Source organism: Dipodomys merriami, unplaced genomic scaffold (assembly GCF_024711535.1).
Source record: "Dipodomys merriami isolate MVZ:Mamm:240054 unplaced genomic scaffold, mDipMer1.0.p SCAF_24, whole genome shotgun sequence".
NCBI classification, from domain to species: Eukaryota; Metazoa; Chordata; class Mammalia; order Rodentia; family Heteromyidae; genus Dipodomys; species Dipodomys merriami.
This window is the reverse complement of record NW_027203826.1, coordinates 7656624-7674081: the sequence shown is the minus strand read 5'-3', so window position 1 is coordinate 7674081 and position 17458 is coordinate 7656624. Positions and strand designations below refer to the sequence as shown.

The following is a 17458-nucleotide window of genomic DNA, read 5'->3' as shown; positions in this document are numbered from 1 at the left end:
AGATAACATTGAAAATGAAAATATTTGGGGCCTTGAAGCCTCAAAACACAGAAAACAATTTAAGAAAGCAACTTAGCTTCAAACGACCCATTTCGTGGGAGAACATGAGTCAGAGTGAAGACTTCATAGGGAGAAGCTAAAATTTGAGAGTCTATTTCAGTAAGTAATCCCTAACCAATATGCAGAATCATGCTTCAATAATCATGAGGAATTGGACATGTGGTCTACTGCTATTCAAAATTTCCAGAGATTATTCACTGCTATGGACCTTTCTGAACATAACTCACTATTGGATGCTAGTCTTGTGCATGTTGGGTTGAGAGGAACTGTGGGAAAAGTGCTTTATACCAACAGCAATTAAGAAGAAACCTAAAACTAGGCTTTGAGCTTGAACCTGATGTCATATTCAGGTTAGACTTTAAGGTTTCTTGGGAAGTGGTGACTACATTTTCTACACATCAGAAACTTGTTCTACTTGTCAGAAAGTTGTTATGGTCAGAAAGTGTACTGTGAGCACTAATCTTCAAGCAGCTAAGAATCCTTTCCTTTTTTAATGTGCTTCCCTTCTGAATAAAAGCTAAAGTGATTGCTCTTCCTTCTTCTTTAATTTAGGCTGGTACTATACATTAGTTTCACAATCCAATGTAGTGGAAATGATGTTTTAGGACTTCCAAATCAGGATCCCAAGAACAATCACTTTCTGTTTTCCTCTTTGGGGAGTGCTGCCACTTAAGTTGCTACTTCTTGGATCCTCACATTATGATAGGAGGTAGTCCAGCATCAAGATGCAAGAACTCCAAGCCAAATGGAGACACTACATATAGATTAGAAAGGTCAAGGTTGGGTTTCCATTAACTGCAAACCACAAGAATTTCTGCAGGTTTCAACCCTAATGGAACTCTTAAATAACTGTACTTCTATCCTGTGGAGCAGAACCACCTCGCTGGTTCTTATCAGCTCACAGAATTGAGAAAAAATGGTGATTGTCTTAAGTCAATGAAGTTTGGAGGTAGTTTTTAGTAAACATGAACACATCTGTTCCTCAAGAACTAAAATATCACCATACCATTTCATGTGTTTGTTATACCTGGTCTCCCTGTTCTGCCTTCACTTCAAAATAGAAATATATCTTAAAGTTTTGTATTTGTATTTTAGTTTACCACAAATATACATATTCCAGAATATAAATTTGCCTAGACATCATACAAATTATATCCCATAACGTTGTATATGCACATGACCTTTGCTTTACCATTTTCTCTTTTATTTCTTCCTCCTAACTAAAATGACAAAAGCCACAGTTTACTTTTTGATCTTTCATCATTGCGCAGTTGGGTGGTTACAGAGCTGCCATAAGCTATTTGACACAGGTACTCTTGCTGTGCTTATTTCCCTCTGTGAATATGCGGAAGAAGAATGGTTAGGGTGTGTAAATGGTTAACGCAGAAGATAAGGCCAAGTCACTTTCTGAACAGTGTATCTATTTCAGTGCCCAACAGCAGTATGAAAGATGGCTTTGATTGAAGGGGATCATCATCACAGCACTCTCACCTTCCTTAGCCTTTCAGTCTATGGATGCATATAGTACGTAGTAGATATTGTACATCTATTATGGTCTTAGTCAACCACCTATGAAATTAAGTATCAGTCATCTGTCTGGTCACCTCCATTTAAAAAGACCAGTTTGAGCCAAGAGCTGGTGTCTCACGCCTATAATCCTACCTACTCAAAAGGCTGAGATCTGAGGATTGCTGTTTATAGCCAGCCCAGGCAGGAAAGCCCACGAGAGTCTTTTTTCCAATAAACTACTCAGAAAAAAAACAGAAATGGTACTGTGGCTCAAGTGGTAGAGTGCTAGCCTTGAGCACAAACAGCCTCAGGGACAGTGCCTTAGAACTAGCAAACAAACAAAACAAAAAAACCAAAAAGTTTGTCTTTGGCTCATTTTTCTCACTGTTCTAACTTCTCACTGTTCATTTTTATGAACAATAGTTGTAACAGGTACCCTGTATTTTTAAAGCATACAACTTAGCCAACTTTTTAAATACAATACAAAATTAACTTGAAAAGAATTTTTGACTTTTACATGCATTAATTTGATTTTTACATGTATTATTATATTAACCTCTCACTTGTCTTCTTACTAAATGTGTCTGATGTTAGCAAGTTAAACCAGACATGAACAATAAGCTGAAAAATATTCCTTCATTATTTATGTTTTAGAGTTTGAATAAAAGTTTGAAATGGTATGCTCTGAGTTATGACAATGTAAACTTAGCCTAGACATTGTCAATGAATTTTAATTATTGTTTACTATTTGACACTATTGGGTAAGTCTAGCTTCTCTTTTCCTCATGATCCAGTTTAAGTAAGCTACAATTTTCCAGTTTGATCTAAGTTTTCAAATATATTAGCAGAATCATACTCCTAGTAGTCTTTTTCTTTCATCTTTATCCCGTCTATGGGTTAAGACTCTCTTTTCAATCTTTAGAATGTTTATATATACTGTGTAGTTGTTTTTAAATTAGGGGAATTTTATTGTTTCCCTTATTTAAGTTGCACATTTGTTCTTTTATCCTCTCTTTAGACTTTTAAAGCCATATTACTCAAAGTACCATTTCTGCCACATTATTGAATTATAAAAATAAAGTACTGCTAGTCATGGTGGCTCATGCTATCGTCCCTGCTAATTAAGAGGCTAAGATCAAGAAAATGTTGGCAGTCAGCCTAGGCAAAAAGTTCATGAGATACCAGTCTCAATCAATAGTTGGGAGAGGTGAGAAACACCTGTCACTTCAGCTATTGCAGAAAGGTTAGTGGTCCAGTCTAGCTTCAGGCAGGAATCACTTGCTTAGCAAACACAAAGTCCTGGGTTCCGACCCCAAGACTGAAAACAAAAACAACCACCTTATAATTAATCGACAAGGTTCTTCTAAAACTTGTAAGTGTATCATTTAAAAAATGTAACCTTTATTACTAATCTCAATGTTTCTCATCATTAATACCAATGTATTGTGAATTACTTCATGTCTAGTAGTACATGGTCCATTTTTGGTAAGACACAGTGATGAAGAAAATACTCTAACTGTGTAAATACTCTCTAAATGTGTTCATTGAATCAGCATATTTACATTACTGAAATGTTTGAATTCATTCTTTAGTTGATGACTTGAGAACTGTTAGAATACTGTTCAGGTGACTGCCAAATTTAGCCTTATAAATCACATATTTTGAGGCCATTTCATAAACACAAATTTGTTATATATTTCTAGTGAACTCCTTTTGCTATTCTTAGTGGCCTTCTCCATGTTTAATAATATCAGAAAGCTCCACTTTGATATCACTAAAGTTACACAAGTTTTCAATATTTGCTTTTCTATCTTTTTTTAACTTTCTACTTTGTGTGGTTTTCATTTTTTTAGACAAGTTTTGACAAAAATAGCATCAATCTGTCATTTCAATAGGTAATTCAGTATGTTCTATTTGCTAATATGACTCATAAATATTACTTTTATGTGATGGCGAGGACTGAGCCCAGGGCCTTGCATATACTTGGCAAGTGCTCTGAAACTGAACTACCTTCCCAGTTCTGTTTACTTTCTAATTTTTGTTGCCTACTGATAATTTCTTTCTTTACTTAACTTTACTTAACTTCCTAAACTTCTTTTCCTTTGGAAATGTTCATTCCCTATCTACTCTTTACAAGGTTACTCTTCAAATTTAATTACCACATTTAAATAATTTTAAAACTGTAACCTGAATAATTGAAGTACCTAAGAACACTTAATTCTAGGTAACCTCCTACCATTTTTCAACCATCAAGTTTTACATTAGTTTTATTGGGATATTTCACATTAATGTTGCATAACAATATTTATTTTTACATTGTTTACACTTTCATAGAGACATTTTTCATTATTACTTTATACAAATACCACTTTAAATCTACAAACATTTAATCATCAGCATATAGTTCTTTGATTTTAGATCATCCTTTTGGAGTAATTTTCCTTGCTAACATTCTTTTGCAGTAGTCACTTTTGCTTCACCACATTCTAAGCTGACAAGTTTTTCCTCAGAATTCAGGTTTCTGTTCTACCATATAATGGGTACATTGTTCTCGGGAAGCCTATTATATATCTGGCTGTCCTGCCATTGTTGTAGGTTCTTTGAATCCCCTTTGGTTGCTTCTAAAATCTTGTGTGGTAATAGACTTTTCTTTAAAAATGTGTTTGAGATACACTGTAATTCCTGAATTCAGGCTTTTCTAACAAATACAAGAAATTCTGTCATCTCTTCGAATAGTGCCTCTTCTTTATTCTCTCCATTTTGTCCTAGTTCTTAAAAGTTCTTCTCTCCCATACCTCATTAACTTGCAATTATTTTCTGGCTCACTGTTTTGCATTGCTGCTCCTTGGGTAATGTCTTTATATTTAGTTTCCAGTTCACTAATCTCTGCAATTGAGTTTATTATAATTCAACCTGTGAGTTTTCTTTTTCTATTTCAGTCAAATATTTCTCATTCCTAGAGTTCTACTTAGTTCTTTTCATCTGTGACTGTGGTTTCATTCTTCATTTCTTATGTTGGTGGTAAGAACCAGAAAACTGAATTCAATGTTTATTTTTTCCCCCATGCCAGCTTGTTTTACCTAGTATCTGGTGATTTCTAGTCAAGAAATAATATTCTTGATCACAAGCTATGAGAACCTTGGGCCTAGATTAGAAATGTTTATAATCTGTTTCTACCAGGAGCTATAGCACTAAGCTGAGGGCCTTTTGGCCTTCCCAGCAGCATCTTCCATCTGTATCTCTGTCCTTGTTTCTGGTTTGAGGGAAACTATATGACAGAAATGTCATCCAGAAAACCACAATCCTCTTGTAAGCTTAAAGTAATGTTCATGACTCCTAACTTAAAATGTGTACATTTTGTAAGGGATGACAGATGTATGGTTCTTGAGGATTTCTCTTAGTTCCTTTGACCCTTATTTTAAAAGTACATTTTCTTCAGGAACTAGGTGTTTTACAGTATCCAGTTGACCATAGTGCTGGAAGCAAATCATCTAATTCAATATACTAATGCATTAACCTGAGAAAAAACATGTTTTCATTCTTAATGGATTCCATCTTCTCTAACAAAAAAAGGTTTCTTAACCCTTGGTCAGAACAAATCATATAGCATTTTGGTAGTGAGGACCCAGAGAATGAACTTATCCCATAAGTTGTTGGCATGCTTGTAAGGAATTTCTCCTGATGCTCTACTACTAAGATATTACAATCAACTCTGCTGAAGTTTCTAATGTCCTAATCAATGTGTCATTCAAATCAATATCCCATGTTTTGAAGACTTTAAAAATAAATAACAATGATTTGTTACATGCAACTCCCATCTAGATATATAACTTTATTTTTAGAAACCGGGGCACCTACAAGCAAGGATAAACAAGGCAGCTGGTGATTTCATGTCAGTCAAAAACATCTAATAGGCATTTTGGTAGCAGATCTGGCTGCTATTATCTTAAATGGTGATGGATTATTTACAACTTTCTTATTCATGCTGTCGATCAATGTTCCCAGGATGATCAGGAAGCTCTTTGTGCCTCACCCTAATCACTGAAGTAATGAAAGGAGATACCCGCAGCAAGAACTGCAACTGCAAATGCTGCAATCACACCTAAAAGCAAACAAACACAAAACACATGGAAATGGGATGAGGCAAAAAAAAAAAAAAAAGGCTTAATTGATCCTAGGTCTGAAATGTAGGTAATGATGAGCCTATAAAACAGTATACACACAGAAAACAAACACATACACACACAGTCCTAGATATACAAAAATATGCATGCACAGAAAGTCAATAAGGTTTTAAAAATTAAATTACAAATACTGGACAAAGTGTGTCCCTTACATAGACATGTTCACTAAGAGAAAAAAATACAAATATTTTCAAAGGTTCCTATAAATATGTGTATATACATATACACAATTGTATATTAATACACACAGATATAAACACACACATATTCACACAGTATACCAGCTTTCTCATACACTTTGTTTTTTTTTTAAATGTAAGAAATTAACAAGACATTTTATCTTTAAGGGCACATAGGTGATAACATATGTATGTATATACATACACATATATATACATATATATAAACCTTTCTACCTCCACCTTCTGACACCTTCAATAATACTCAATGAATAATGGTTTATTCCTTCAAAATAGCAGCTCCAATGGGAAATGGTTTTCAGTCTTTAGAATGCAAATCTATGTAGCTATTAAAAACAGAAAATCCAGGTTGTATTTTTTATGTATTTTTAGATTTTTATATCACTATAAAATCTAAGTAGGATCGGGTTGGTAACTTTTATTTTTCATGGATAAAGTTAGAAAAAGAATGACAAATGCACACAAGTACAAAGACTTTAGTCCATTAACTAAAGCTTATCTAATCAGTGGCTTATCTAATCTGGCTCTAACTTGCAGTCAAGTCTTAGTGCTGAGCATTTCTAAGATTAGTATTCCACCAAACAGTCTACCATTCTTTGTTCAAAAACTCTAACATATGTTGGTGACTGATACACTTTTTGGAAACTTTAAAATACAAAAGTGCATTATAAATGTCCACTAGAGTTTTCTTTTTTGTTCACAAAACTTGTATGAAAATCTACAACATTGACACTAGGAATTCTAGTTTGGATAACTTGTCCTACTATACTGATTAATTCCTAACAGTTTATATTTTTATTTCTATTTTAAAAATTAATTTTATTGTCAAGGGGTTACAATTACATCCGTAAGGTAGCGAATACATTTCTTGTCAAACTTGTTACTTGTTACCCCCTCCCTTATTTTTTCCCCATGTTCCCTCCCTCCTAATCCCCCCTCCCTAGCCAAGTTTTACAGTTCATTCCCAACACACTGTCTTGTGAGTATCACTGTTGCTTTGGTTCACCCTTTGTCCTTTGTCTCACCATTTTGTTGTTCTCCTTCCCTTTCCTAATTCAGATAATTCAGATAATTGTACATATACTACCCAGGGTACCCAAATCAAATATATTTAGCATCGCTTAGCATCATCTTATATGGTCATATGTACATAGCTACTGAGCTATTCTGCTCATCTGGTAGCACTAGATATATACTAATTATTACAAATGAGGGAAACCAATGGAATTCTATGCTTTCATCAGAAAGAATGATATTGCTCCATTTGTAGGGAAATGGAAAGACTTGGGGGAAAAATTACATTATATTTTTATTTCTTTTTTTTTTTTTTTGTCGGTCGTGGGGCTTGAACTCTGGGCCTGGGCATTGTCTCTCAGCTCTTCAGCTCAAGGCGAGCGCTCTACCACTTGAGCTACAGCGCCACTTCCGGTTTTCTGGTGGTTTATTGGAGATAGGAGTCTCACGGTCTTTCTTGCCCGGGCTGGCTTTGAACCGCGATCCTTAGATCTCAGCCTCATGAGTAGCTAGGATTACAGGCGTGAGCCACCAGCACCTGGCTATATTTTTATTTCTAACCCAAGAAATTAACAGGACATGTTAGCTTTGAGGGCACTTAGGTGATAATATATTTAAATCTTTCTACCCTCAGTGATTGGCATTTTCCATAATACTCAATCAATAATGGCTTAATTTATTACTTTAAAGGAATCTAAATGAAGGCTGACAATGTGGCTTAGTGGTGGGATGCTTGTCTGGCATGTATGAAGCCATAAATGGCTTCAAGCCATACATGGGTTCAATTCCTTGGTACCACATAAACAGAAAAAGCCAGGAGTAGTGCTGTGACTCAAGTGGTAGAGCACTAGCCTTGATCACAGAGAAGCTCCAGGACAGAGCCCAAGTCCTGAGTTCAAGCCCCAACATTGGCAAGAAAGAAAGAAAAGAAAAGAAAAGAAATGAAAAGAAAAGAAGGAAGGAAGAAAGAGAGAAAGAGAGAGAAAGAAAGAGAGAAAGAGAGAGAGAGGAAGGAAGGAAGGAAGGAAGGAAGGAAGGAAGGAAGGAAAGAAGGAAGGAAGGAAGGAAGGAAGGAAGGAAGGAAGGAAGGAAGGAAGGAAGGAAGAAAGGAGGGAAGGAAGGAAGGTAGGTAAAATACCTATGTTTTGCTGAATTTTCAATACTATTGTAGTTTTAATTGGTTGCACAGGCTGTTCATCATCTGTCTTGTCCAAAGAAACTTCACTATTCAGAGAGGAACTCACATAAGCTGTAAGAAACAATAACAATTTTACACAAATATCATTTGAAATTATTTTAAAGAACATAATAAGGAATACATACCGTAAATAATATTTTCTTTCTACTCAGTGTGTGTGTGTGTGTGTGTGTGTGTGTGTGTGTGTGTGTGCGTGTGTGCGCGTGTGTGCGCGTGCTGGTCCTAGAGCTTGAACTCAGGGCCTGGGTATTTCCCCTGATTTTTTGTGCTCAAGGCTAATGCTCTACCATTTGAGACACAACTCCACTTCCAGCCTTTTTGGTGGTTAATTGGAGAGGAAACTCTCATGAATTTTCTTGCCCAGGCTGGCTCTGAACCAAAATTCTCACATCTTAGCCTCCTGAGAATAGGAGTATAGGATTATAGGCATGAGCCACTGATGCTCGGCAATTGAGTCATTATCAAATATAATTGAATAAAATGGAATATATTTCAAAGTGACATTGCTTTCAAAATATTTGATGTAGTTTAATCACTGACTTAAGCCAGTCAGTTCTTAAATGACTACCATTTTTAATCAGCTTGAGTGAAAAATGGACTATTACAGGAATATGTGAAAGACAGCCTGTGCAGCCCATAAAATCTAAAAATGTCTATTTGAATAAGTTTGCTGACTATTAACACTGAAATTTGCAATAGACAAACAAAACATAAGAAACTTGACCTTAAAACCACTCTGATTGTGAAGCAAGACAACTATGTCATCTTATTTTACAAAGGAAGTAGAACCAAAGAGGTTAAAGTATATGAGAGTCATGCATAGTTACCTAAGGATGCAACACAAAAGTTCTCTTTCCACTTCACTATGCAGACAGTAATCTACATTTTCTTTTTTTGGGGGGGGGGTAGGGGGGTCCGGTTGTGGGGCCTGGGCGCTGTCCCTCAGCTCTTCAGCTCAAGGCTAGCGCTCTACCACTTGAGCCACAGCGCCACTTCCGGCTTTTTTCTTTTTGCTTATGTGGTGCTGGGGAATCAAACCCAGGGCCTCATGCATGCAAGGCAAGCGCTCTACCACTGAGCCACCTTCCCGGCCCCAGTAATCTACATTTTCTTATCTGAGTTTGCTTAAAACTAATTAAAAATGTTTGAACTGCTAATAAATGAGATCCTACCATCCAGTGCATATTTTACTGCAGTGTTCAAGAATACTATGAAAACAGATGAAATCTGACAGAAAATCTCAGTATATAAACTAGGTGAAAGTGCTCCTATTCAAATTGAAGTAGGACTACAATACTCTTGGAGCCTGACCAGTTCCTTTTTCTACCTATTCCCATTCACTGGACAAGTACATTGCTGCTTTATAGAATCCAAAGGAACTTACTTCAGATTGATGCTCTTATTTACACAGACAAAGAAAAAGAGAATAAACAAACCACAGAACAAAGTATAGGAAATACTATTGCTTAAATTTAAATAGTCTATTGTTTTCATTTAAAATGTCCTCATAGACATCTTTGTATCCTATCATAGTAGTACAGGTTTACAAGGATGATACATATAAACTTACTGAAATAGAAATCTGTGCTATCAAACTGGACAAAAAAAATACCTATCATTCATTAATTTCTCAGGAAAAGGAAGTTTACTGATTTTCAGAAATATGCATAAGGACCTACTTTCTTAAAATCAAGGGTACCAACATTTGTTATTTTTCCTCCTCAACCACCATAAGTTGTTTTTTGTTTTGTTTTGTTTTGTTTTAATCGTGCTGGAGGTTAAGCAAATGCTCTACCACTAAGCTACATCCCTAGTAGCCCTCTTGGCTTTTCTTCGGTCTTTGTATCAAATAAATCCCAAAGGAGAACAAATTCACACTAATAAATATTTCTACAATATTCAGTATTTCCATAGGTTGCACTTTTCCTAATTTTCTTAAGGGTTATAACAACTTAGTTCTAGACTACAATTGTACCAATGGCTTCAAATTTCTTCCAACGTCAGTCTCTTAAGACTGAAAGTTGAACATGTCAAACAAACAACTGTGGTTCCTCTATTAGCAACTATCTGTTAATTTTTCATCTCTGTGCTAGTAATATCCTTGTATCAATTGAACAAGATATGGGATGAAGTATGAATTATACCAATTCATAATTATACAAATTACAGGATACATTTAAGATTGTTATAGGTGAAGATCATGCTATTATATAATTCCAGCACAAGTTAATTTTCCTCTAGAAAAGACATTCTACTGCCTTTCAAAATAATTTTAAGCTGTCACATAAATTTATGTGATTTAATACACATGAATTTTATTAAAGCAAAAAATTTTCAAGAAAGAATAACAATATGTCCTTTTTTTCTGGTGAGGGTTTAAAGGTTTTACATTCAAATCTCAGGTACTGTGTCTCTTTACCAAATTTTTAATATGTTATCTGAAATTCATATACAAATAACATGAGTTGATAGGAAATAAGACTTTAATCATTCCTTAAAAAACAAGCAGTAATAAATTTAGACAAGTCCCACAATAATCATATAAAAAAGCAACTATCAACAAGAGAAAAGGGGCCACACATATATACAAAGTTAGAGACATATTTAAATTTATTCTAAGCTGCTGATAGGTAGGCAGGATTATATAAAACTTTAAAATAATAGGAGTTGCATTTTTTAAATTGGTTATTGTTCCTTATCACTGTACCACTGTAGTCGGCAATCTGACATAAAATATATTTTATATGTATACACACCTATAATATAAGCACTGAGGAGGCTGAGGCAGGGAAGCCTTCAAAGAGAGCCTGGGCTACATACATGTGTCAAATGGTCAAGGGCTGGAAGTGTAGCTCAATGGGAGAGTATCTGCCTACCATTCTCAAGACCCTTGGTTTGATCTCCAGCACTGAAAGTATTACTAACTATTTAACTAACAAAAAATAAACTTGGCAACCATGCATGAAAACATATGCAGGGCTCAATGCATTTACAAACAAATCAACTGAAAAAAAGGAGGGTATTCTTAGGGGAAGAATCCAAAGGCAAAAGTCCCCTTAACAACAAAACTACAGTTTATCATCATGAATACTAGAAAGTGGAAATGCGTGTTGGGGGAGACAAAAGGAGGCACAGGAATGGAAGGAGGAAAGGTGTGCAAATGTAGTCACTAGATTCAATGCACACTATCTAAAAAATTAACTGTGTAACTTGAGAGTAGAGACTGGAGTGGAGGAAAAAGGAGAGAATGATGGAAGGGTAATACTGACCAAGAAGCACTGTACTTATAAGCTGACTTTTGGAACAATAAACCCTTTATGTAACTACTTAATAACTTAAAAAAGAAAATAATAATTTTAAACAATAATTTTAAAAAGAACAAAAATACAACAATTATTTTAAAAGAAAAAAATAAATTTGACTTTAATACCAAGACAAAATTGTCAGCTAACAGATTTTGAAGTGTGGTTTCAAAATTTTTTTCATCTGATACTATGGACAAAGTACATCTAAATTAATGTGTACTAGGAGATGACTAACACATCTAAGAAATGTTAAAGCCAGTTATCCTCACCACAAATGAGTCATTTTGACAAACAAATTGTTCTCATCCCTTAAGTCATTTACCTCATTTGGCAAAATATGTATTTTAAACATAGCAACTAGTCAACAACATTACAGAACAAAAAAATAGTAATCAAAGAGTTACAAATATTAAAGCCACTTAAAAGTTTAATGCTCATAAACATGTTATTTCAATTTTTGCCTTTTTTCTTCCCCTAGTGGTTTGAGCAGGATTTAAATTTTGCACTTAGTAGACAAGTACTCTACCACTTGAACCATACTCCAGACCCTCAACTTTTGAATGTGAACTCAATCTGAAGTATTTTGAGACTTATTTTTATAAAGAATACCTAATTCAAACTTCAGAAGAACTGATACAAATTATAAGACTGAAACATTATACTTTAACATTATTTACACATTATAATTTCATTATAACTACTTTTTCATTATAATTCTGAACTTCAGTATTTAATAAGGTGTCGATATCATTCTAACCTAATGCATATTTCATTTTAGAAAATATGTTTTCTAACATTTTCACCAAAAGTAAAGTTCTATATAAATAATGTCTGCATACCAATGTTTCAGTCAGTGACAAATGTGATGGTCCAGGTCACATAACATAACAATGGAGCTGAAAGTTTCCATTGTCTAGTTAGGTTGTAGCTTTTGCAGCAATCACAATGTTACAGAATAACCTTTAACTTAAAGGTTTGTGGGTTTGCTGGTATAAATAAACCTTAATACACTACTAGTTATGTGAAAGTATAGCACACAAAATGATAGAGCTTGGATTGTAGTTTAGTGATACAGCATTTGCCCAAGCTGTGTGAAGCTGTAGATTTAATCATCACCAATGAGAGGGGCAAAGGATGGCAAATTAAGCTGGCATCACCTTCACGTATATTGTCTACCTGCCAAGACTGCAACTTGTTGAATGAATGACCTATACCATAATGAAACTGAAACGATACATTTCTTGGAATATACTCATTACTATGCAAAATGTTAAAGTATAAATGAATTAACAACAATTTAGAGTAACATAAAGTTAAGTCAGTGTGCAAGTCAGAGTACACTTAGAATTTTATGCTATGATATCACAACTTTCCAAAAGGATAAGTTGCTTTTTACTCAGTACTTAGTGAGAATTACTAATAATTGTTATTACATACTTTTAAATATTTCAGGAAAACTTTCCCCATATATATTCATTCATGGATATACTTTATACCTTGTGCTCACTATAAATTTTTTAAAAATTAAAATAATAACAAAGCAAAACTTCCAAAATGAGAGGTCATGTATTTTGAAATGATGGCTAGGAAAAGAATATCCTGTGTGAATGGATAACGAATCCATATACTATAAAAATTCTCTTGTACTGATGTTTGGAACTGCACATTTCACTTTAATGTCCCAATTAAATGATGAGAATATGAAGAAAAGCAAATTATATAGAAAATGTTTAATAAAGTTTTAAACATTTGATAAGATACTGAAGCCAATAGTTAGATGACTTTTTTTTTTTTTTTGGCCAGTTGTAGGGCCTGAACTCTGGGCCTGAGCACTGTCCCTCAGCATTTCAGCTCAAGCCTAGTGCTCTACCACTTGAGCCACAGTGCTTCTTCCAGCTTTTTCTGCTTATCTGGTACTAAGGAATCAAACCCAGGGCCTCATGCATTTTAAGCAAGCACTCTACCACTGAGCCACCTTCCTAGCCCCTAGTTAGATGACTTTTGAGAAAACTTTTCTGTTATACTAAAATAATACCTAAAAGCTACAAGCTTTCATCTATTTAAGGCTAAATTTATCTTACCAAAATCCACTTGCTGGACTTAAAAAAACCTGAATTATCTTAAAGTGTGATACAATTTCCAAAGAAAACAATGTATGCTTATTTATACAGAGAGAAACTCATCAGATTAATTTTAATTGTCTTAGTATTATGAAATCTCAGAGTTAGCTTCATGGAAATCTAAACACATGAAATTTAATCCAGACATCTTATCAGTGAGGTCAGCTGTATTCTAATTAGATTCTTACTTACCTGTGTTTATATCCTCTGCAACTTCCAAATCATCTAGTTGAATCATCTGATCTAACATTTCTATAAAATGGTCTCTGATTTCTTCAGCTGACTCATCACCAAATTTATAATCACAGAACATTACAGTAGAACCAGGAATGGGGACAAAAACTCGGTGAGGGAGGATGTGGAACTCTTTCTCAGAATCTAAAGGAGAGAGAACAGTATCAATATTTAGATAAATCTTTCACTGGTACATATTTTAGAAGTAGATGAAAACAGTAACAGAAAAAAAAGCTTGAGATTACAATGCATTTATGATTGGTATCACACTACTGAGTTCTATTTTAACTCAATTTTCTTGGCTTCATTAAGAACTTAAAGGACACTTCTATAAAACTTAAAAATTTACCATTACCTTAAAGATAAAGTTGCTGATGATTACACATTCTTGCTTAAATAACATCCTATGATGGAATACTCAAGAATTCTTAAATTTTACAGCCAACTTTTCCCTTATTCATGCATATTTGCAGTAAAATTGGGGCCTATCTATAGGAAGTATATAGGACATACTATTGTCATCATACTAACTATGAAATGTGTTTAAGACACTAAGCATATATTTTGTAACAACTCCATCTTACTTTCTTTTCCTTTACTTTTGAGAGAATCAGTCTGGCTCAAAACATAGCCCAGGCTGGCCTTGAACTCAACAGCTGCTTTTTGGTTTTCCTAATGGGATTATGCCAGTACAGCAAAACACTTGGCTAGCTTGCTTTTTAAACTTCTCTATTGCTATTCTTTCTAGTATGCTTATAATGTTTTGGTAAAAGGTATTGAGGAAAAAATCTGAATTACAAAACTAATGAATAACTTAACTACATTTTTTGGATACTTACAAGTTAGAATAATATATTGTCCCCAAATTTCTAATATAAAGGCATTAGCTCAAATAAGCACATCATTACTGTTTAATTGAGCAGAAAAGAGTAAGTAGAAAACTGGCTCATTTCAATAGTAATATTATCAGAGAAATGCTTTAGCTTTACATACAAAACTAAGATAAAGAACAAGTCCTTAAATGTCATGACTTAAGTTTCTTCTAGATTCTGTGTATTATTTTATTTATTTCTCTCAGTAAGAACTGAGAGCATAATTTTCCTCTTTGACCAGACTGCCTCCTAGCTGTACAACTACATGACTGCAATTTGTACTGCACCATGTAAAGAGTCTACATGTCGATAACAGATATATTCTATTGTAAGCAATCAATATTTGAAGCATCTTAAGACAAAAACTTCAAGATATACTTCTATTATTAAACTCAATTTTTCTTTTATTTTCATATCTTAAAATCAATTATAATGTTACAAGTTATTAAACTGGTGATTTTTTTAAACTCTTGATATGTTAAGATCAACTATATGGCTGAGAGTGTGACGCAATTGGTACAGCACCTGCCTAGCAGGCACTAGACTCTGACTTCTAGTATTATACATACATACATACATACATACATACATACATACATACATACATACATACATACATACACACATATATAAGAGATAGCATTTTAGTGCCTAAATAAGACCAATTTTTTCAGTGGGTTTGAGATTTAAAATGGGAAAAAGGATCATTTGGGGGAGGGAAGAGTCCCTTAGGACTATCCCCCAACAGAGTATTCAGTTCAATATAACTTGAGTAAGACCAAACAGGAAATCTTTTTCAATTTAAGCCAACTTTATAAAGAATGGGTTGCTACTGGTTAAAAATAGAATCCTGGCACATAGAAACCATTATATAGGAAACGTGATATGTAAGCTAAATCTAAGAGCAAAAGCACACAAAGGGATAAGAAGTATGATCAGGCAATAGAAATGTGGTACAGGCAAAAGATTACAAATATTTTGAAAGGATAAGTACATGAATAAATAGTGATGTAAGGATGAAAAGATTTCATGATTAATGACCTAATCATGACCTCTATTTTGTAATCAAGGGAGGATCCTCCTATCACAGTACACAGGGAAGAACTGAATGAAGACTTACAACAAATAATAGGGAAGATCTGGCATACATTTTAAGGGGAATCAGATAAAAGCACTCTAAGTAAAAGCACTGATTGGCATTCCCACATTTTACTTATTTCATTGAAAAACCAAGTCTTTCAATATGAACAGTAAGAATTCCAAGAATAAAAAAAAAAGAATTCCAAGAATATGTCTATAATAAACATTGGAAATATAAAGTTAACATCTGTAATTAGGTAGATTACAAGATAATCATTATACATCTTACCGTATCTGCAAGATCATAACATTTAAGAAAGATATACTGAGTAAAATGATCAGGGCCCATGACAGATACATAAACAAACAAAACAATAACAATAACTACAGAAGCTGGGTGCCAGTGGCTCATGCCTGTAATCCTAGCTACTCAGGAGGCTATTTGAGGATCCCGGTTCAAAGCCAGCCCAGCAGGAAAGTCTTTGCGACTCTTATCTTCAATTAACTATGAGAAAACCAGAAGTGGTGCTGTAGCTCAAGTGGTAGAGTACTCGCCTTGAGTTGAAGAGCTGAGGGTCAGCACCCAGACCCAGAGTTCAAGCCCCATGACCAACCAAAAAATAAAAAAATAAAAAAAAACAACAACAGAAAGAACCATTGTGTATGGTAAAGATATGGTCCCCAATGTTAATGTTAATAAAAATGGGACTTTTGAAAAATAAATTGATTGAAAGGGATATGGTCTAATACATTGATGGATTCATAATATGAGGTAACATTATGAGGAGGTAGCAGAAACTAGTGTGGGGCCTACTCAGAAGAAGACTTGGTCACTAGAGGTGTGTCCTTGAATATCTCCTACTACTTTACCCACTGCTTCCTGGCTACAGTAGCAATTACTGTTACTCAAGGTTTGGCATATATTAGCCTGAATATGAGACTTTACAAAATCATCTATTTTAATCTCATAGCTTCCAAAAGCAGCTATTACAATTCTTGTTTTACACTTTAAAAAAATGGAGCTTATGGAGGCAGGATCATTTCTGGGAGGTCACTATGCTAGTAGCAGAAGAGACGCAGAATCTGACATGGTTTTGACATGGTTTATTTTCCAATAGTCCACATATTGGGAGCCTAGTCTTCAATAAGGTGATATTGGGAAGCACAACTTGTAAGGTCTAATAGGTCCTTAGTCACTTGGAGACAGGTCCTCAAAAGGGATTAAAGTTCTTTTCATGGGATCCTGGTTAATTCTCTTTTGCATAAGGATGTTGTAAGTCTTAGGTAATCTGCTTTTACCCAATTCTCTTATTTCTGTAACTATGTTTGTGTTCTTTTTGCTTTGTCTTATGTATATTTTGTTGTTCTTCTTGTTGGGAATAAACACAGGCTTCATATCATTTCAAAACAATTGCTTCATGTATGATTAAAATTCATATTTCATCAAATTTGTATACTATAGTAATTGGAACTTCAGGACTATTTGTTAAATATGGAAAGGCAATCTCAAAGATGTAACATGTAAAAATATAGATGGGGTTAATATTAGTCTATCAAACCTAATATATAGATAGAATAGTTACTAACGGGTAAGACACTGACTCAACCTTGATTTTCAAACTAAGAAGGTCTATTAGACCTTTACATGCTAGAAAGCATGTAAATTAATGTATTTTACAAAT

At 34.2% G+C, this 17458-nt stretch overlaps 1 protein-coding gene across 3 annotated transcripts in view; it reads right to left on the bottom strand.

Moving 5' to 3' along the window:
• Positions 1 to 5381: 5381 nt before the first annotated feature.
• Odr4 (odr-4 GPCR localization factor homolog) overlaps positions 5382 to 17458 on the bottom strand; it is a 35351-nt gene continuing 23274 nt past the window's right edge. For all 3 annotated transcript variants that reach the window (XM_070034243.1, XM_070034244.1, XM_070034245.1), the window contains 3 exons: positions 13783 to 13970; positions 8106 to 8216; positions 5382 to 5671 (listed from right to left, as the gene is read on the bottom strand). In XM_070034243.1, the coding sequence (XP_069890344.1) occupies positions 5604 to 5671; positions 8106 to 8216; positions 13783 to 13970 (367 nt within the window). In that variant the 3' untranslated portion in view covers positions 5382 to 5603. The remainder of the gene's footprint in view (positions 5672 to 8105; positions 8217 to 13782; positions 13971 to 17458) is intronic.